The sequence below is a fragment of the Acomys minous genome (assembly GCF_964271855.1).
Source record: "Acomys minous genome assembly, chromosome: 12".
NCBI lineage: Eukaryota > Metazoa > Chordata > Mammalia > Rodentia > Muridae > Acomys > Acomys minous.
In genome coordinates, this window is record NC_140493.1 from 62,704,591 (window position 1) to 62,725,365 (window position 20,775).

General features: G+C 50.2%; 1 protein-coding gene across 2 annotated transcripts in view; it reads right to left on the bottom strand.

The window, feature by feature from the left end:
* MATN2 (matrilin 2) overlaps positions 1-20,775 on the bottom strand; it is a 146,784-nt gene that overhangs the window by 14,464 nt on the left and 111,545 nt on the right. For both annotated transcript variants that reach the window (XM_084751308.1, XM_084751307.1), the window contains exons 8-10: positions 18,610-18,732; positions 13,045-13,167; positions 12,727-12,849 (exon numbers count right to left, since the gene is read on the bottom strand). In XM_084751308.1, coding sequence (XP_084607434.1) covers positions 12,727-12,849; positions 13,045-13,167; positions 18,610-18,732 — 369 coding nt within the window. The remainder of the gene's footprint in view (positions 1-12,726; positions 12,850-13,044; positions 13,168-18,609; positions 18,733-20,775) is intronic.

Here is a 20,775-nt window from a genome sequence, read left to right on the forward strand (position 1 = left end):
GCATGTAGAACACTTAGCCTATTTGCTCACTTATTCAAAGGCAACAATGATTTTTGTTGTTGTTTTGAGATAGTTTATCCTCATGTAGCCCAGGCTGGCCTTGAACTCATGGTCTCTAGACAATCAGAAAACGTACTGTGAATTCTTACTGTGGGTCAGACATATGTTTTAGCCACTAAGGACAGAATGACCAGCAAAAAACATTTTTTGTTCCGTGGGGCTTTGCATTTCGCAGTGGGTGTCAGGAATGTGTGAGGATGGGTGTGTGTGGAAGACAAACAATAGACAAGCATGGCTTCTTGGGGTGGGAGGAGGAAAGTGCTTTGGAGATAGAGAGGACAAGAGGGACAGAGGGCATCTGCTGGGTTGGGGCTTGACATGGTGTCAGATAAGGAGCAGAGCCCTGGAAGCGGAGAGGAAGTGCACGCTGGTGCCTGAGGCAGAGTCTCTGGGTGAGAAAGGTGAGCATCTGCACACTGCAGATGCAAGAGCATGGCCGTCATGTTGCAAGAAGGCGAAGAGCCCAGCAGGGTAGGCGCAGGCAGCACACAGCATGGCGGATGCATGTCTGAGGGAGAAGGGCCAGTCACAGGATGTTTTGATCAGTAGAATGCCTCAGTCTGGCTGTGTTCTGAAAGCACAGAATGGTGTGAGAGTAGGGGAAAACACAGGAGATGGATAAAGCCAACTGCAATGGTCTGGCTGGCCCAGAACACAGAGGCCATCATGTGGTCAGACTGGCTATATTTTGAAGATAGAGCCTGTCTTTCTCCCCTTGAGCCCTCCCACCCCCACCCCTGAAGCCTGTCCTTTGTGCCTCTCTCTTGCAGCTGTGAGCAAACCTGGCCACCCTGATCACAGGCAACCCGGCCAGATCACATGGTAGGGAGGCTGGCCACCTCCACTGCAAACCTGTAGGAATCAGAATGTCCTTTGTTCCTAAAAGCCTAGGGTTCTCTCTGCTCAGCTTCTCTACTCTGGAGTGGCTGTGTCTGTTAATGCTCTCTCACGTCATGGCCTGATCACAGCTGCCCGTGGCCATCAGGCTCTCCCCTAATAAAGTTCATATAAACGGCAATTTTGTGTCAACTCCCCTTCATTGGAACAGTTGAACAATCTGCCTTCGCACTAGCTCAGACAGAAGAGCCAAGGATGACTCTGACGACACTGGACTAAGCTACTGAAGGATAGCATTGCAGTTTATAGGGCTGGATGGCTTCTGGGGACTTCTGGGTTTCAAAGCTTGAAAACAAGGACCAGGGGGCAGTACCATTTTATGAGAACCATAGAGCTACTTGAAAGCTAACCCAGCCGTTTAGGCAGGGAACAGGATTTCAAGAGAGAGTGTGCACCTGTCAGATATTCATACCTACCCCTGCCGGTGGACTCCTTTTGTAAACTTTGCATGTTTTGTATACCCTTGAAGCAGGGACTGTAACTGTCATTCCCAGCCCTGACATGAGAGAGCACCCAGACCCCATCCTGCAGGAAAAAGTCCACCAATCCCTGAACAGAAAAATCCACCAATCCCTGAACAGAAAAACCCACCAATCCCTGAGCTCCCACAAGCTCAGGACTTGAAATCCCATCAGTCCTCACCCTGGAAAGCTCTGCCCCCTAAGAAATCCTACATAAACCCAGCCAACTGTTCAGTTTCCTGCTGTCCTCTCCCAGGAGCAGAGGCAGCAACCCTTAGGTTCATTGCTCCAAACCCTGGCTTAGTCCCTCCCAGTACATCTCTTTTATGAGATTTGTTGCCTGATGTGACTCTACCATGGCTGGAAGCCAGGAAGAGAAGTGAAGAAGTGGGGCGGAGCTGAGCCTCTTGAGCTCCTGAACTCAGCTGGGGATCGCCTCCCCTGGGAGCTGTAACCCTGAGGAGTAGTGGAGCTGTTACATTCTAGCTTTCAGGGATACTTTCCCTCAGGGTTGCAATGCCTCTGCTGAGGAGGCTTCCTGTCAGAGATATGTGGCTCCTGGGCTCCCGGATCACAGGATGTCCTTAGGCTGGGACACTGTCCCACCTGAGAACTGTGTGATTCCTGGGCTCCCGAGTCCCAGGATACCTTTCCATCTGAGCAGGAACACCAACAGCACCAAAGTGGCCAAAGGTGTGTGCCAGAGATTATGATCAAGAAGACTCCTTCTTTGTTAAGCACATTGCAACATTTCTCAGAGAAAGGAAGTCCCCAGAACCAGCCTGTAGGCTAGTTAAGGGAGTCAGTGTCATTCTCATTTACCAGCAAGAGAAACTGAGGTTGAGGAAGGCTAATTACAGCTCACCAAGACCACTTGCTACTAAGTGCAAGAACCAGATTAAAAATGTTATTTTTTGGACAACAAACCCTACCACACACTATTACTGTCTGCTAAGCTTTCAGACATGAAGGGAATTTTGTCTTTTTTTTTTTTTTTTTTTTTTTTTTTTTTTTTTTTGAGGTGGGAACACTGCCAGAATGTTTGAACAATGGGAAAATATGTGAGCTGGAATTTTATCTGCAGAGGAAATTCGAAGTAGAGTTGGGGGGCTCCAGTTTGCTCTGAGGGTGACTTACTTCCCTAGTCACATTCTGGATTCGTTATTAATGCAGAACATTTCCCTGTGGCTGGAGTGGTCCCTCACGTAGTTGAAAGTACCACTAAGTGAAACAGCACAGACAGCTGGCTGGCATAGATGGGAGCATTTTTCCTCCACCACCATGAATTTATAAGAATACTCCATTTTCCAAGGCAATAAAATAACAAAAAGCTGTCCTTGGGCAAGTCTTGCCAAGCCCTAGCCCAGAGTGAACCCTCAGAGCATACTCCTGCGTGGGACTCCCCAACGCAGCCACGCTCTGTTAGCCACAGCTCAAGCTGTCTTCTTGAAGACCACAGGATCTTCCTCAACAGAGATACAGGCAACTGAGCCCCAGCTTCCCAAGCCAGAGTGGCCCAAGCCCACATCTGTCAGATGGCATGGCCTTCAGAGTGCAGGGCAGCAGGCAGAAGCCCCATACCCATAGGGCCATGTCCACATCCTTAGCTGTATGCCACACCAGCAGCTCCCAACCCAGCTCCTTGGTTCTCCTGAAACTGCTATTGTGTGCATGCTTTAAAGTAAGTGAAGAGTTTTCAAGCTTATCTTCTCCTCTGCACATCCCCTCAGGGCATCTGATCCAGAGTACTGTGGTGACTGTCAATCACAGGAAGCTTCTGCAGATGGCTGCTAAAGGCAAAACATATACAGCTTCCAAAGTCAACTGTACTAAAAGGCGTATGTGCCTGGGCAGGAGTGTCAGCTGAAGGTACAGAATGCACCTGTCACCCAGCAATTCCCTTAGGGAGTCCCTTCTGCAGACATCCTTGTACCGTGTGCGTTCAAGTTATTGACTCCATTAGTGTAAGATGAAAAGTGAGAGTCCACCAAAGTGTCTAGAAACAGGCGACTGGCCAAATGCAATGGAACATAACACAGCTGTAAAAAGAACGAGGAGCTTCCCTTTGTAATTGTGCTGGTTTGAATAAGAATGCCCCCATAGGCTCATAGATTTGAATGCTTAGTCACCAAGGAGTAGCAATATTGGAGCTGTCATGGGGGTGCTGAGAACTGAATCCAGGATGGCCTTGTTGGAGGAAGTGTGTCACTCGGGGGTAGGTCTTGAGGTTTCAAAAGCCCATGGCAAGCTCAGAGTCTCTCTCTCTCTTTGCCTATGGGTCAGTATATAGCTCTCAGCTACTGCTCCAGAACCTGCCTGCATGCTGCCATGTTCCCTGCCATGATGATTACAATGGACTAAACCTCTAAAACTGTAAGCAAGCCCCCCATCAAACGCTTTCTTTAATATGAGCTGCCTTGGTCATGGTGCCCTATCAAAGCAACACAAGAGTGACTAACACAGATTTTGGTACCAGGAGTGAGGTATTGCTGTAAGCAGCCTGACCATGCTGCTTGATGGTAGGATGTGGACTTTGGGACTTGGGCTCAGGAACCAGTTGAATACTTTAAGGAGGGCCTACTGGACCATGCCAGTAGGATTATAGAGGACAGTGGTGCTGTGAGCAATGTAGATTATGATGGCTGGGTTATGAGGATTCATAGGAAGAATAGAAGTAACTGGAATAGAGACAGCTCTTGTGACATCATGGCAAGGAATGTGGCTGCTTTTTGTCCTTGTCCTAGAAAATCTGCCTGAGATTAAATGGAAGAGTTTTGTTAATGGTGTTGGCAGAGGAGATTTCAAGACAGTCTAGTATTAAATGTATCATGTGGTTACTAGTAATCACTCTTATGCAGATCTATGTGAAAAGGAGCAAGCTAGACAAAGAAAATACAAAATGTACAGTCTGAGTCTAAAAGGAGCACCAGAAAGTATAATGGAGCTAAGTCCGTTGCGCTAGGAGATAAAAAGTTTAAAGAAAACCCTGATGCTGAATGGTAATACAGGGAACAGTGGCCTCAGGGCGAGACCCTACCTAGCTTGTGCCATATTTGTGAAAAGGAATTAAGGGAAAGTGTCAGCAGTGATGGAAGCCGATGCTACAGGGCTTTGGCTTTGAGGCAAGGATATGGGAATGGGGTTGTGGAGTCTCCCTCCTCAGCTAAGAAAAGTCTCTGCATGGAAGCCCAGGGAGGTTGTTTGTGAAGTTTTGAAGGTGAAACCTGGATTGTGTTGGAGACCCTAAGATATTGGAGATGCCAGAGCTGTGGGATTCTGCCATGGAATGCTGCAGATCAGGTGTGGAAACAGCCCAAGAGAGAGAACTGCGCCATCATCAACAAAGCTGGAGGAGGCCGGAGATCTGAGGGGATTTGGCGTCAGACATGGGCGTGCCGAGGAATTTGCCCTCCTGGTTTTCAGTCTGGCTTTGGTCCAGTATCTCCTCACTGTTCTCCCTTTCCTTCCTTTTGGAATGGTAATATATATTCTGTGTCACTGTATGCTGAAAGTGTGTGACCTGATTTTTATTTTTATTTTATGGGGGTTACAGTTAGGAGTCTCAGGAGAGATGGTGAATTTTGGACTTTTAAACAATGTTGAGACTGTGATAGACCATGGAGACTTTTGGAATTTATTTATTTTTTTCTTTTTTAAAGATTTATTTATTATGTATACAGTGATCTGCCTGCTTGTACCCCTGCAGGCCAGAAGAGGGCATCAGATCACATTATAGATGGTTGTGAGCCACCATGTGGTCGCTGGGAATTGAACTCAGGAACTCTAGGAGAGCAGTCAGTGCTCTTAACCACTGAGCCATCTCTTCAGCCCGACTTTTGAAATTTAATTAAATGCTTTTTGCATTATGTGGAATGTGGTGGTTTAAATAAGAATATCCTTCATAGGCTCATATATTTGAATGCCTAGTCCCTAGGAGTGGCACAATCTAAAAAGATTAGAAGGGTTAGGCTATGTGGTCTTATGAGGAAGTGTGTCACTGGTGTAAGCTTTGAGGTTTCAAATGCCCATGGTAAGCAAGCCCAGAGTCTCTTTCTCTGCCTATAGGTCAGTATGTAACTCTCAGCTACTGCTCCAGTGTCTGCCTACATGACATGATGACGAAAGCTCTGAAATGTGTAAGCAAGACCCCAGTTAAATGCTTTCTCTTATAATGTTGCCTTGGTCATGGTGTCTCTTCACAGCAAAAGAACAGTGACTAAGTAATGATACAAAGACATCTCTAGGAAATAATATTGAGTGAAAAAAAATAGAATCGACTATATTGAATACTATGTTGTGTGTATAGAAGCAAAAACAAAAACATGTATTTTATTTGCACTTATTCATATAAAGGAGTACTGGGAAGTTAGGCATGATGTTATATTCCTGTAACCCACGGCTTGGAAGACTAAAGGAGGCTCTTGAGTTCAAGACAAGCCTGGGCGACATTACTAAGCCCTTTCTCAAAAGCAATGAAGAACAGAAAAAAAAACTACATTGTGTGTGTGTGTGTGTGTGTGTGTGTGTGTGTGTGTATGTGTGCATTTATGGGCACATGCTCCCAATCACAAACATATGCCATAGTTTAAATTTAGTGGTTTGAGGTCCACTTGCAAGAGGTCATTTTTCACCTTCTACCATGTGGGTTCTACAGACCAAACTCAGGTGAGCTCAAGTCTGGGCAACTTCATGAGACTTCATCTCAAAATAAAAGCAAAAACTGGGCTGTGGAGCTCAGAGACAGATGATGGCCTATCAGGCAGTTAGTGCAGTATCTCAAAAAGCACCAGACACCAGGAACAAGAGCCTCTTCTTCTTCTTCTTCTTCTTCTTCTTCTTCTTCTTCTTCTTCTTCTTCTTCTTCTCCTCCTCCTCCTCCTCCTCCTCCTCCTCTTCCTCCTTCTTCTTCTCCTTCTTCTTTTTCTTCTTCTTCTTCTCCTTCTCCTTCTCCTCCTCCTCCTCCTCCTCCTCCTCCTTCTTCTTCTTCTATATTTTACTTTATGTGTGTGAGCATTTTGCCTCCGTGTCTATTTGTGCCATGTGTGAGCAATTCCCTTGGAACCATTAGAGGGGTGCAGGATCCCCTGGAACCGGAGTGTAGATGGTTTGGAGCTGTCACATGGGTGCTGAGAATGGGACCCAGGCTCTCTAGATGAGCTGCTGAACTCTCTCTCCAGTCCTCTGCCTGGGATTTTAAAGTCACTTTCTAATGATGGTAAGACAGGACATCCTTAGTGGGATTGGCACACTTGCTCTGCAGCCTCATCACCTCACGTTCCCTAGCTTCATACTGCCCTTCTCCTCCCAGCAGTCTCCTCCCTGCCCCAGAGTCTGCTCTCTGAGCTCCTCTCTCCTTTTCCTCACTGCTCACTTCACAGGAAGTCTTCCCTATAGCACGGGTCTCAAAGCCACATGTGCCTCACTTTGGGGGCAGTATCAACCTGTATGTTTCATTTTGGGAGAAATCCACATCTACTGCCTGTATGGCTGTGTCCACATGGGCCATGGTAGCCAAGAGCCCATGGGCATACCTACGTCTCCTTCTATCACCAGTGCCTTGCTGCCTGGAACATACTTGTCCCGGAAAAGGACTTTTGCAAAAGAGGAAATTTTTTTTCATTTTCCTACTCTAAAACCAAAGGTAATTAAATCCACGTCACAGGATCTGTGTGGATGTTCCCAATGAAAACTGGGTGGATAGTATTGGCAGTCAGCCAGGATCCCCACTATCTCCTACACAGCAGCCTTGCAGAACACACACATCTCATTTGTCACACGGTTCAAGCACCAGATGCCATAAGAGAAAGAATGCTAACTGTGCACTGAACTCACCTCCTGCCACAGGCCCTAGTGCTTCCTACCTACTCATTCCGGAAACCAACTTGGCCTCAGCTCCTCCTGGGACTGATGCTGCTCTGCTGGGGGGATGCATTTCAGTGCCTCCTCTCAGCCACCATCTCTGATTCGCCACCAGCCAGGGGGATGGTGTGTACCCAGGTTAGGATTGCACTTGTTTGGAAGCATCTGTGGACTGATGACCTGTGCCTGTTGCCTTCAGATACAGGCAGAAAGGACCTTGGAAATATGCTGATCCAGCTCCAATTTAAAGACGAGGAAACAGGCAGCCAGCAAGCAGAAATTACTTTCTCAAGGTTCCTTAACCTGAAGATATGTACCGACCACAGACCTATCCCCTCTGTGTTTCTAGATCCCAGCTCTATGGAGCTAATCAGTCTTGTAAGTATCTTGGAAGAAAACTAATAGTTGGCTCAAGGTAGGTTCCAGGAGGTTTCCTGTCACTCTCCGGGCTACATGTGACAGGTCCCACCTGCTCCTGTGGCTCCCTCTGGCCAGGCCTGATCATGGACGTGCACACGCTACTGTCCATGTCAGGGAAGCGCTTGTGTTGCACCTGTGGCTAGCTCCCCTGACTGATCCTCCAGCATTAGACTAAACATTTTCCCTGAGACTTGGGCCTCCCTACTTCCTGCTCTTGTGGCAGTTCTGCCCACATCCCAGTGGTCACCACACAGGTTGGCTGACGCATCTTAAATATCTCTTCCAGAGAAACAGTAGCCACTGCGGAGGCAGAAATTGAATTAGGTCATCCCCAGGGACCACCAGCACCTGGCATACCACAGGCAAACACCCAAGAGAATAAGGACAAATGAGCCAAGGGCTTAAACAAATATTAAGACTCCCAGCCAGGAAAGGGGATGGGTCAGACTCAATGACTAATCAGTGCTGAAGTAGAAGGGGCAGACATTTCAGACAGCAGAACAAAAACATCTTCCACTCAAATAAATGCCTTTCTCTTTTCTGTTCCCATGGGCAGAGGCAGGTCACACCCCTCTCTAAAGCCTCATTGTGAATGGGGCCTGCCATCTGTGACCAGTATAGCAGACACAGACTGTGCTTCTTACATCTAAGTTATATGTTGGGTGGGAGCTGCAGGAATTGTGGGTAACGTGTCCAGCGTGGTCAGACTTCGGCAACAGCGACACATAGCAACCCCACTCTGAATGCCACATATGATATATAACGAAAACACACCTGACTCTAGAGGGAGATGGCCATAGTGGTGGTCTGCCAAGAAGGTGACTGACCCAAGGTCAACAGCTACCATGACGGTTTCAATGCAGACAGCCGAACCTTTGGCGCCCCTGTAGAAGCCTTTTCCCAAACTGAGAAGCATCCACACCGAGATGCCCTCCAGACCATCATTCTGGCTCCTGTGTTCTGAAGCTGAGGACTCCCGGGATGTGTTGAGATGAAGGTAATCCCCTCCCCTCATCCATGCTATGCACTGGACCGACTGGTCCCCTAATTCTTGATGTGGTGGTAATTGGAGGAAGGGAAGTAATTAGGTTTGCTTGTGACTGCAAGGCTGGGGCCCAGATTCAATGGAACTAAGTCTTATCATCATCGTCGTCGTTGTCATCATCATCATCATCATCATCATCATCATCATCATCATAGTGTGTGTGGCGTGATGGGGGAGCCCATGTGCTGTGGTGCAATATGGAGGTCAGAGACTAACTTTCTGGAGTCAGGTCTCTCCTTCTGCCTTTATTTACATCCTAGGGACCAAACAGTTCACCAGGCTTGCACGGTAGGCATGTCTTCACTGTGTCATTTGGCACCCCAGGATTTCTATTCTTATTTAAAAAGATACCAAACAGCTCATTAACTTACTCCCTGTCTCCATCTCTCTCCCTTCGTGAGAGGAAACAGCCGCTGGTGCAGAAAAGCCCTCACCAGAGCATTACCATGCTGGCGCCCTGCATTCAGACTTGTAGCCTCCAGTACTATGAGAAAGACATTTCTGTGGTCAGGAAACAATACATGGTCTGTGGTATTTTGTCATGGCTGCCAGAGCAGACTTAGACTCTTTGCAGCATGAGGGGTGGGTAGGTCTTTGGAGCCGAAGAGGCTTTTCAGACTGGGCGTGCGGCCACCTGGATGCGGAGGGGTTCAAGGCTGTGGCTTCTATAGGAGACAGAGCGTGGACCCCCTAAGCCTGTCCCTGGAAGGTGAGTCTTTAGATAGCAATACAGGGAGCTCCTTGTGGGCCTCTCAGTGAAGAGCAGTCTAGTCTAAAGATGAGGAGTGAGACCCTAACAGGGGTGTCATAGGGTTTAACGCCCACTAGAAATTCTCAAAACATGTCTATGAAGGTAGGTCTCCGTGTCCCTCTGGGACCTGGAAGGCAGGGATAATGGCTCCCAGTTTGAAGGTGAGCAGACACACAGGGAGGGCCAGCTTCCTTGCCCAGGTTAGAAACAACAGTATGTGAACTTGGATCTTTGGATCCCAGATCCATACTCTTTATATTCTGCTGTGTCCCTGTTCACATCTGTGCACAGGTACCCAGGGGGTGGAGGAGGAAGTTCCCATAGGGCTGACTCCGTGATAGGTTGTGTCTCTGTATGGCGGGGGTGGGGTGGGGTAGGGGGTTGTTCCGAGAGCACTTTAGTTGAATCCCAGGAAGCTGTGAGAAGACCTGGGAAAGGCCTTAACAGGTGGAGGGGGGGGGGCTCTCCCACACTGCCAAATCAAGGATTGTCATTGGATTTTTTTTTTCTGAGAGCCACTAAAGGTGACAGTGCTGGAAGTGGAGCCTGCAGCAGGGGCGCGGAGTCAAAGGGAAGCTAGCTGATCTCTCTGCAATCATTACGTCATTCATTTCACTTTGCCAGGCTGCACTCTGGGAATCCTAACTCCAGGTGGGACCTGACCTCTTACCTCTCCTCTGCCAAGGGCTTGAAGGCAGCAGCGGGCTGTGAACTCCATGCATATTGTGCCCATGGAGTTTTGTTTGGCACTGTGTTTGGCACCTGTATGGTACAAGCTACATTTAAGGGAAACTGCTAGTGAGGAAAAGAAGCCCCTGAGCTGCCTTCAGCATTTCCCTGCACCCCCAAACTAGAGCTAGAACCTGGCACCGGAGGACTGAGAGGAAAAGAGGCCTGGCCTCCTGCCAGTCAGTACCCACTTTGACCCAGTGGCCCAGGAACCTGGACTTTGGCTCTACACTTCAGGCAACTTCCGGAACAAGGGAGGGCTCTTTAGGCCATCTGTTGTCAAGGCTCCAAATAAAGGCCAAGGAATCTCTCATCTGCTGAGCAAGGCCTGGGAGACGCCAGCTTACTCCCATCTCCTGTCCACCAGACGTTACTGAGGAGGTACAGTCATCTTATCTGGCTCTGTGTCATCTGGCAAGGGGCAGGGGAACACTCACTCCAACCCCCATTAGCTGTGACCACAGTTACGGTTACAGGACGGATGGAGCAGCTGGACCGAATCATTTGAGAGCAGACAGAAAGTCTTCAATTAGGGGAACGGCTCTGGCGGGGAAAATGTGTTTGTCCCGTATTGTTCTGAGGTAAGTTCTACCCCATCGGATTACCTCACATGTTCTCAAAGCCACTGCATAAAGCTCACTTGCAGTTGCACTGTTGGGCTTTCTCTTATACAGGCAGTTACAAACACACTTTAAATGAGAAAACAGGCGATGGCAAAACTCTGATTAGCTGAGGGGCGGGGGAATGACAGAAGGGTCTGCGTGTGTCAGGCTCTGTGAGGAAAGTTTACAAGCCCTGCAATGATCTCACACTCTGCTCTTGATTATCAGAGTAAAGAGGACAAAGAAGGAGCCTGAATAATCTAAGATGATGGAGAATCGCACCCCTGAGCCCCTCACATCTGGCTTTGGCGGCCAGGGAAGCAGAGATGCTTTTAGCTTACCCACCCTTTGTCCACACTCCCAGTGCCCAGGCCATACTCGAATTGGCAGCAGCAGCAGCAGCAGTCTGAGAGGCAGCTGGGCAGGGATCCACAAGCAAGCTGCAACATGGACAACCTAGTTGCCAAGATCCAAGAATCCACCCCAAACTAGGAGAACATTTTCTCACAAGAAGCACAGTTACCACTGCACAGCTGTGCAGGTCGCTCATCTGCCCATGTGAGGTTCCGACAAACGGAGGATGCGTTAGTGCCGGACCTGCAGCTGTGTCGGTGGCCACGGGACTTGCTCCTACAGTCAGAGAGACAGTGGCCAGGGAAAACAAAGGATGCTCTTTGCTTCCATTCTGGTCCTTTCTCCCAAACTGTTCTCAGTCCTTTATCTTGGCCCATTTGGAAATGGGAACGAAGGGAAGAAAGCATGACCTCATCGAGTGGAAGAGATGAGGGAGAACGGAACCTTTTTTTTTCCTTTTGCTTTCCAAGACAGTTTCTCTGTGTAGTCTTGGCTGTCTGGGACTCAGGCTGGCCTCAAACTCACAGAGATCCACCTGCCTCTGCCTGCCCCACCCCGCCCGAGTGCTGAGATTAAGTGTGTGCCGCCATCACCAGGGGAGGGAGCCTGGATCTTTTGTTTGTTTAAATGGAAAAAGGATGTAAAGCCAGCTACCAGGAGACATATACCCAGACAGCATCCCTGCCAACCTGGCCTTGGCCTGAGCTGACAGGGCTCAGCGAAGGCTGAAGTCTCGGACATCTCCTTTTCAGAACCGACCAGGGTGTCACAGAGAATGAGCCCCTACTTAGTTGAAGGCCATCTTGGACTGTTCCCCAAGTCTGAGCTGCGGCTATCCCATCTGTCCCTGAGTGTGACAGCATGTGCTCAGCACAGTGCTTGGCAGCTGGCATGCAGCCAGCTGGCAGTAAGTGTCTGCACTGTGAGTCCCAGGCATGACTGGCTAGGGGCAGAGCTTTGAGTGTCTCAGGCTGGACTCGGTGGCATTGCTACACGGTACATGGATAGAATGTCGAGGAAGGGCAGAAGAGTAAAGGCAGAGCTTCATTCTGCTTCATCTCATTGGTTGGAAGGCACAGAGGTGAGGAGGTGTGTACAAAAGAGATGGGGTCAGGGGGGCAGGGACTGATGTCACTTAGAGTTATCCATTCTCCGCTACCAGCCCACATCCCCGAGGAAAGCGCGAATCCTTCCAACCAACATAATCACCTTGGAAAACTTCCATGTCTCAAACGTGTCACAACGGCAACCACACTTGAACATAAATTTAAGTATGAATAAACCACAACTCAAACCAGAGCAGCATGCCAAGAATGAGGGCCTGTTTCCTAATGGTGGGGAGGCAGGGCATGGGGATAGCAGAGCCACTTCCAGGAGCATGGGAAGGAAGTCTGAGGCTTCGGGATGCAGGCACCCTCGTCACTGGGTGCCCAGTGAAGCCTGGGAGAGGACACTCAGGTACACGCACACGCCAGCAGCCCACTGGCACCCACAAGGGCTCGTATCAAATCCTGTCTGTCCCAGGATATCAGACGTGATTAGACTCACTTGCACAGGTCTTCCCGTCGCTGCGGAGCACATGACCCTCAGGACACTGACAGGCAAAGGATCTGTCTGTGTTGACGCAGGAGTATTCACAACCATGGTCGCTCAGCAAGCAGTAGTCCGCCCCTGTGAGACCAAAAGCCACGTGAGGTCCCTGGACCTGTCAGCAAGGCTTCTGGGCTGTGATGGGGACCAAGTAACTGTTCCCATTTGCTGCCACTAACAGCATGTGGTTTCCCCAGGAGGAGGAAAAGGGGCCGAGGAAAACATGCTGTCCTGTTGGGAACCCTTCCCTCATAGAGAGATGAGAGGGAAACTCACTGGAACAAGTCTTGAGGTCATCGTTGATAAGGAAGCCTTCAGAGCACTGGCAGACAAAGGACTCCTCTGTGTTCAGGCACAGCTGCTCACAGCCATGGTCCTGCTGTGCACAGTGGTCCACCCCTGCATCCGTCACAAAACAGGAGAACATAAAGGGACTGGGGCCAGTGCTCCACTGACCCAGAGCCTGCAAACCAAAGCCTTCCTGGCAGCAGCAGCAGCCACAGGGAAGGTTCTGCTTTACCTCATGCTGCAGGGCTTGCTGGGAAACCAGCTTTGCTCCATAGCCAGTTTCAGCGGACTTGACACAAACCTAGAGTCACTCAGAGGGGATCTGGACTGAGGAACTGCCTCCATCAGATTGGCCTGTGGGCGCGTGTGGCATGTTCTTGATGTAGCCCTATTGTGGGAGGGCTCAGCCCACCGTGATTGTGAACTTGGATGCAAGCGAGTGTACAGCGTGGCTCCACAGTCTCTGTCTCAGTTCCTGCCTGGGTTTCCCTCGGCCCTAAACTGTTACCTGGAAGTGTAAACTGAACCAAGCTGTCTCCTTCCAACGCTGTTTTTGGTCACAGAGCTTATCGTGGCAGCAGAGAAGCAAACTAGGCCAGGGCTACTTTCCTTGCTGTGCTGTGACCCTGACCTGGAGGCAGGTCCCTTTTCTTCTTTTTCTTTTTATGCCTGCCTGTCTCTGTGTGTTCATGTATGGAAATACACATGCACGTGTGTGAGCATGCTTGCGGAGGCCAGAGGACAACTTCAGCATTCTTGGGAACTGTAGTCTTTGTCCTGCAGACAGGGTCTGTCTCACTGGCTTGGAAACCCAACAGGTAAGCTAGATTGCCTGGCTCTCAGCTGAGATTACAAAGGCATGCTGCCACACCTGGCATTTTATCTGGGTTCTGGACCTGGAACTCTGGCTTGCAAAGCAAATGCTTTACCAACTGGGTTGTCTCCCTCAGACACATGGTGGTCACTTTCTGGTAGTAATATAGTGAAAAGATAGAGGAGATAATGCATCCAAAGTCCTCCAGACAGAGGCTGGCATACACCGACCACCTAGGGCATGCTTGGTATTATTAGTAAATAGTGCTCAGAGAGAATTACTGTTCAATTCAATTCTATTGAAAATTAAAAAGTGAAGTTTTAAAAAAAATTCTCTTAATCAGGAAATCCAGATTCAGAGAATAAACAAAAGCCTCGGCTGCCTGTGTGGCCTCTTCTGGCACCCAAACACCACACAGCTGGCCCTAGGGCAGGGAGAGCTGAAGACCAAGGAACACACAGCTGCAGTGGTCAGCTCCCACAGAGAGCCCCATGGGCTGTTCCCCAGATTTACTAAGTGGAGAAAGTGCATTCCCTGTCAGCTGGGCAGACAGAAGTACACTTTTCCTCTCCGCTTGGCTGAGGACCAGTGCTTTCTCGAACAGTCCGCTCGCTGGTAGCGGCACCTACTGCAAACATGTGCAAGGTCGCAGGAGCCACATCCCAATTCTGTCATTTACCAGGAGAGTTGATGGGAGGAACATGAGAGAGTGCTGAAGGTGCCCACAGCTGCGCCTGCATGGAGTGAGTTAGTGTGCTGAAGGTGTCCACAGCTGCACCTGCATAGAGTGAGTTAGTGTGCTGCAGGTGCCCCCAGCTGCGCAAGCTTGGAGTTAGTGTGCTGCAGGTGCCCACAGCTGCGCCTGCGTGGAGTGGGTGAATGCGCTGCATGTGCCAACAGCTGTGCCTGAGTGGAGTGAGTGTGCTGCACGTGCCAACAGCTGCCCCTGCGTGGAGAGAGTGAGTGTGCCGCACTTGCCCACAGCTGCTCCTGTGTGGAGTGAGTTAATGCGCCGCAGGTGCCCACAGCTGCGTCTTCGTGGAGTGAGTGGGTCCTGCGCATGCGTGGAGTTGGTGAGTGTGCCGCACTTGCCCACAGCTGCGCCGGTGTGGAGTGAGTTAGTGCGCCACAGGTGCCCACAGCTGCGCCTGTGTGGAGTGAGTGCTGTGCATGTGTGGAGTTGGTGAGTGTGCCGCCATGTGCCCAGAGCTGCCTTTGCGTGGAATGAGTGAGTGCTGGGCCTGCGTGGAGTGGGTGAGGGTGCCCCAGGTGCCCACAGCTGCGCCTGCGTGGAGTGGGTGAGTGTGCCGCAGGTGCCCACAGCTGCGCCTGCGTGGAGTGAGTTAGTGCGCCACGGGTGCCCACAGCTGCGCCTGCGTGGAGTGGTTGAGTGCGCCGCAGGTGCCCACAGCTGCGCATGCATGGAGTTGCTGAATGCGCCGCACGTGCCCACAGCTGCGCCTGCATGGAGTGAGTTAGTGCGCCACAGGTCCCCACAGCTGCGCCTCTGTGGAGTGAGTGCTGCGCCTGCGTGGAGTGGGTGAGTGCGCCGCAGGTTCCCACAGCTGCGCCTCCGTGGAGTGAGTGCTGCACATGCGTAGAGTTGGTGAGTGTGCCGCACTTGCCCACAGCTGTGCCTGTGTGGAGTGAGTTAATGCGCCGCAGGTGCCCACAGCTGCACCTGCGTGGAGTGAGTGGGTTCTGCGCATGTGTGGAGTTGGTGAGTGTGCCGCAGGTGCCCACAGCTGCGCCTGTGTGGAGTGAGTGAGTGCTGCGCCTGTGTGGAGTGGGTGAGTGCTGCACCTGCGTCGAGTGAGTTAGTGTGCCACAGGTGCCCACAGCTGCGCCTGGGTGGAGTGAGTGCTGCGCATGCGTGGAGTTGGTGAGTGTGCTGCACTTGCCCACAGCTGTGCCTGCTTGGAGTGAGTTAGTGTGCCGCTGGTGCCCACAGCTGTGCCTGCGTGGAGTGAGTGCTGCGCCTGGCTGGAGTGAGTGCTGCGCATGTGTGGAGTTGGTGAGTGTTCCGCACTTGCCCACAGCTGCGCCTGTGTGGCGTGAGTTAGTGCGCTGCAGGTGCCCACAGCTGCACATGCGTGGAGTTGGTGAGTGCGCCGCAGGTGCCCACAGCTGCGTGCGCCTGCGTGGAGTGAGCACTGCAGAAGGGCTTGTGGTCTTCATGCCTCCACTCTCAGGACGCTATTCATTTCCATGGGCACTTTTGGACAGAAACAGCTTTGTTTCTGCTTTATAAAAGTTGAGAAATCTTACAGAAAAAGACCTGTGGAAACTGTACCTTCTCTTCTGGGCTCATGTCTGAGCTCTTCTAGACTCCCCAAGCATGCTGGGAGAATCAGGGAGTCCAAGACTCCTTAGTTACTAAGGTACATGCAGCCAAGTCGGGGATCCCTGCCAGGGCAGCAGCAAGCCAACCCCACACATGTGGGAAGGCAGGACAGGGCAGCTCCACTAGCCAGGCATTTTCTAGTTTAACAAAGATCGCCTGCTCCTCAGCAGCTCAGGACCCAGAGCCATCCCAGCAGGAAGTGCACAGCACAGTGCTGACTTTCGCATCAGCTCCGTTGCTCAGAAGTCCTTTGGCTTCTGGGATCAGGCTTGGAAAGCCAAAACAAGGCATTTTGTTCCCTCTCAAGATGAAGGAGAACGAGGTTCCCCCGGGTCGGCTCCGTGTGTCATACTTGAGCTGTGAAACTTCCTCTCCTGGCAGTCGAGGGTCCAAATGTTCAACAGCTGCGTGGTTCGCACGTACAGTCTACTTCTGCATGCAGAGCTGACAGACGCAGAGCATACTGGGCACAAGGCTACACAAAGGGACCTTCCTATGGAGGCCGGTGTCGCTAGCACCAGCTCTTAGTGTGTCAGGGCCCTAGGATCCACCACAGACCCAAATACTCTCAGCTTGCTGGCTTGGGCCTGTGAAAACTGTACCTCAAAAAAAAAATGGGGCCCATCATGCTGGTAAGACTTGAAAGTTCCCATGTGTTTATCTCACCAAGCATGGATGTGTGGCTCCAATACAAGGAAACTGAGGAAAGAGTTAGCAGAAGTCCTGTATTGCGCAGTTCTGCCCTCATGCCAGCCTGGATAGTCCAAAGTGTTCCAAGGTCCACCCCTTTTGGCCTCTTGTCCCAAGCTGGACCGGGTGGTCCACTGTCATAGGCCTGGGGATATGGACTAGGGTTTTTATCTTTAGTATTATGTTTACCACAGGCCAGGCACTAGGTCAAGAGATGGCAATGGCCTCCATCTTTCCCCATAACCACCGGGGAGCCGCAGCTGGTACAGGCAATTGAAGCTTGGAGAACAAACGTCTGGGCCACATATGTAGAAGGTGACAGAGCTTAGGCTTGACTCTCGGGCCTATCTGACTTAGTAAATGCTTTTTTGTTTTTGTTTTTGTTTTTTTTTTCCGAGACAGGGTTTCTCTGTGTATCCCTGGCTGTCCTGGAGACCATGCTGGCCTTGAACTCACAGAGATCCACCTGCCTCTGCCTGTAGGAACCAGGCCTGACTGGGCTGCCTGCCTGTCTTGCTGTTTCATGTCCTGTTTCTAGCAGCTTCCATGTCTGTGTTTATCTTGGTTAGCTAGCCTTGTTTACTGCTCTGAGAATGTGCCCCCGCCCCCTTCCTCGAGACTTGTCCTCCTGTGTGCAATCACCTCTTGAGGGATTTCACCTGGGAGGAGGATTCCTGTTTTGCTGCCTATAAGAAGGCTCTTTGGAACTCTGGGAGAAAGAAGAATAAACCGCTGCCTAGGCTGCTGCTGTGGCTGCTGCTCTCTTAGCACGAAGGACCCACTGTGTTATTGTGTGTGTGCGTGCGTGCGTGTGTGTGTGTGTGCATGTGTGTGTGTGTGTGTATGAGTTAAATCCGCAGTCCCTCGCCCTCGACTCGGTACTGTGGTGCACGGGCACCACATCTGCCACACAGCTGTGTAAATGCTTTTATTAGCAAAGAATAGCAGCGAACAATCCTGTTCTAAGCAGTCTAAATACACTCTCCCTCCCTCCCTCCCTCCCTCCCCCACTTTCTCCCTTCCACCCTCCTAACTTTATTCGGTACTGGCTAATCTAACCCACAGCTTTGTGCACATTAAGGCTAAGCCCTCTTCTTACTGACTGAGCTACACCCACAACCCCTACACATTTATTTATTTATCCATCCTCCCCATCTTGTTCTCTTCCAGCGTTTTGAGATGACAGCTTGCTGTAGGGCCCATGGAGTCTTGAAGTCACCATCCTTCTGCCTCAGGCTCCTGAGTTCTGGGACTGTGACCTGTGCACCACCGTCCTCAGCACATACTAACTCTCCTTAAATTCTTTTTAGGTTTATTTATTTTATGTGTATCAGAATTTTGCCCGTATGTGTATATGTGTATTATATGTGTGCCTGGTATCTGTGGAGTCAGAAGAGGGTGTTGAATCCCCTGGCACCGGAGTTACAAACAGTTGTGAGCCACCATGTGTGGGTGCTGGGAACAGAATCTGGGTCTTCTACAAGAGCAGCAAGTGCTCTTAACCCCAAGCGTCTCTCTAGCCCTTATATGGATTCTCTTAATCATTACACTCAGCCTTTGAAGTGGGTAGTACTATCAGCGCCAATTGCTGGTTATAAAATGGAGGAAACCCAAAAGCTCTGGAAGGACACGGCTGCTAATGAACCCAAAGGACTGTGCATGGGCCCCACCCCATCAGCGCCCATACCCCTGGGGCCACACTCACGGCTGCAGGTCTTGCCGTTGGGGTCCAGGGTGTAGCCCCGCCGGCAGCGGCAGTAGTGGCCCTCCTCTGTGTTGACGCACTCGTGCTCACAGCCTGGCTTGTTCAGTGCACAGTAGTTGATCCCTGAGGAGAGAAAGCAAAGAGCCTTCTGTTGCTGTTAATTACCAGCACAGCCTAATAATGTTTATTATTAGGCCTATAATTATTATTATTAGAGCAGTATTTTCTAGCCTGCTAGCAATCAATCAAGACACAGACGCCTGCTATATTTTAAAATCGCCTTCACAGGGCAGATATTAACCAGACTCTGGGAGGTTAGGAGGGTGGGCTCCAGGGTTCCCACAGCTTCCATGGCGAGAGCTGGTGGATACTGCTTGCTGAGGCTAGCTGGGAATTATCAGTCAGTCAGTCATTTACCAACCAAGGGCCAGGCCCTAAGTTAGATATGTAGAGTACTGCTGGGGTCCTGCCTTCAAGCACTGGTTTGTGCTCTGGAGACACAGCAAAAAGGAGTTAGGAATGTTGGACGCCAAAGATGTAATTGCATGTCAAGAAACGAGGTGAGCCTATTTATGCCTCCTATGCACTCCACTGCTGGTTAAACCACAAACTGAGGGGCAGGCGTGATGTAACTTCATTTAGTAGGGCCTGCAATACCAGAGCCAGATGTCAGAACTGTCACATGAATATGTCCTTTATGCATGCAAATCAGTAACGAGCTGGAGGCGGACCGGGAAGGTCAGACTGAAAATGTGGATGATGAGCAAACCCTCGTGTCACGTCATGATAACCCATGATAACCCATGATAACACGTCAATAACCCGGAGAAGAAATTCCAGAAAAACACGAAAGTTAGAAATGTTGAAGCAGAGAGTCCGAACTCTTCATTAAGGAAATCCAGGTCCAGAAAAGTTGAAGTAGCCGGTCCAAAGTGGTGTAGCTGATGTGAATGGCAGTGCCCAGACTGGACCAACTGGGGAGTTCACACTGGCTTTTTTAAAAAAACATTTATTTAATTTATTATTTTTACATAAGTATTCTGCTCGAATGTGTGCCTGCAGGCCAGAAGAAAGCACTAGATCTCATTATAGATGGTTGGAAGTCCCCTGTGGTAGCTGGGAATTGAACTCAGGACCTTTGAAAGAATAGACAGTGCTCTTAACCTCTGAGCCATCTCTCCAGCACCCCCTCCCCCGCCACACTGGCTTTTAAGGATGTCATTTCAACTATGGTGAGCCCCAGTGTGAGCTCCCGAATCTCAGAGCCCAGCCCTGGGTCCCACTTGTAAGTGCTCAGCCTCAGAGCCTGCTGAGGTTCCGGGCTTGGCATCACCATCGTCATGATAGCATCTGAAGTCGATGGTAGCACTCTCCAGGAGGAGATGGGGAAGAAGACCAAGTCGTGGTGAAGAGTCTGGCGCTGCCTTGAACTACTCTTCCCAGTCTCATTGGATGATACTGGTTTCTTTTTTTGTTTGTTTGTTTGGTTTTTTGAGACAGGGTTTCTCTTGTGGTCCTGGCTGTTCTGGAATTGCTTTGTAGACCAGGCTGGCCTTGAACTCACAGAGATCCACTTGCTTCTGCCTCCCAAATGCTGGGAATAAAGGTGTGCACCACTGCACCTAGCTACGATATTGAATTCTTTTTAAACAGATTTTTTTGTTCTGTTCTGTTTTTTGTTGTTTTTCAAGACAGGGTTTCTCTGTGTAGCCTTGGCTGTCCTGGACTAACTTTGTAGAACAGGCTGGCCTCGAACTCACAGCGATCTGCCTGCCTCTGCTGAGATTAAAGGCATGTGCCACAACTTCCCAGCTGGAAACAGATTTTTAAAAAATTAGATTTGAAAATAGCCACTTTCTTCTGTTACATGTAACTGGCCCACTGTCTGTAAGGCCAGAGCATTTGAGACTCCTAATTACAAGTCTCATATTTTAAGCCAATTGCTTTGCTTCCCTCTGCCATGTAATGCTCTAGGGGGACCACAAGCACCCCCTTCCACTCCCTGCTGCCTGCCGTAATCTGGGACTGAGTGTGAGCAGTTAGCCAGGGCAGCTCTGACAGGCTGACCTCAGAGGTCCAGGCCTGGGCTCAGAACAGAGACAATGGAAAATGTAACAATGAGGAGGAAGACCAATAGATGGGCTGAAGATGACACCAGCTCTTAGG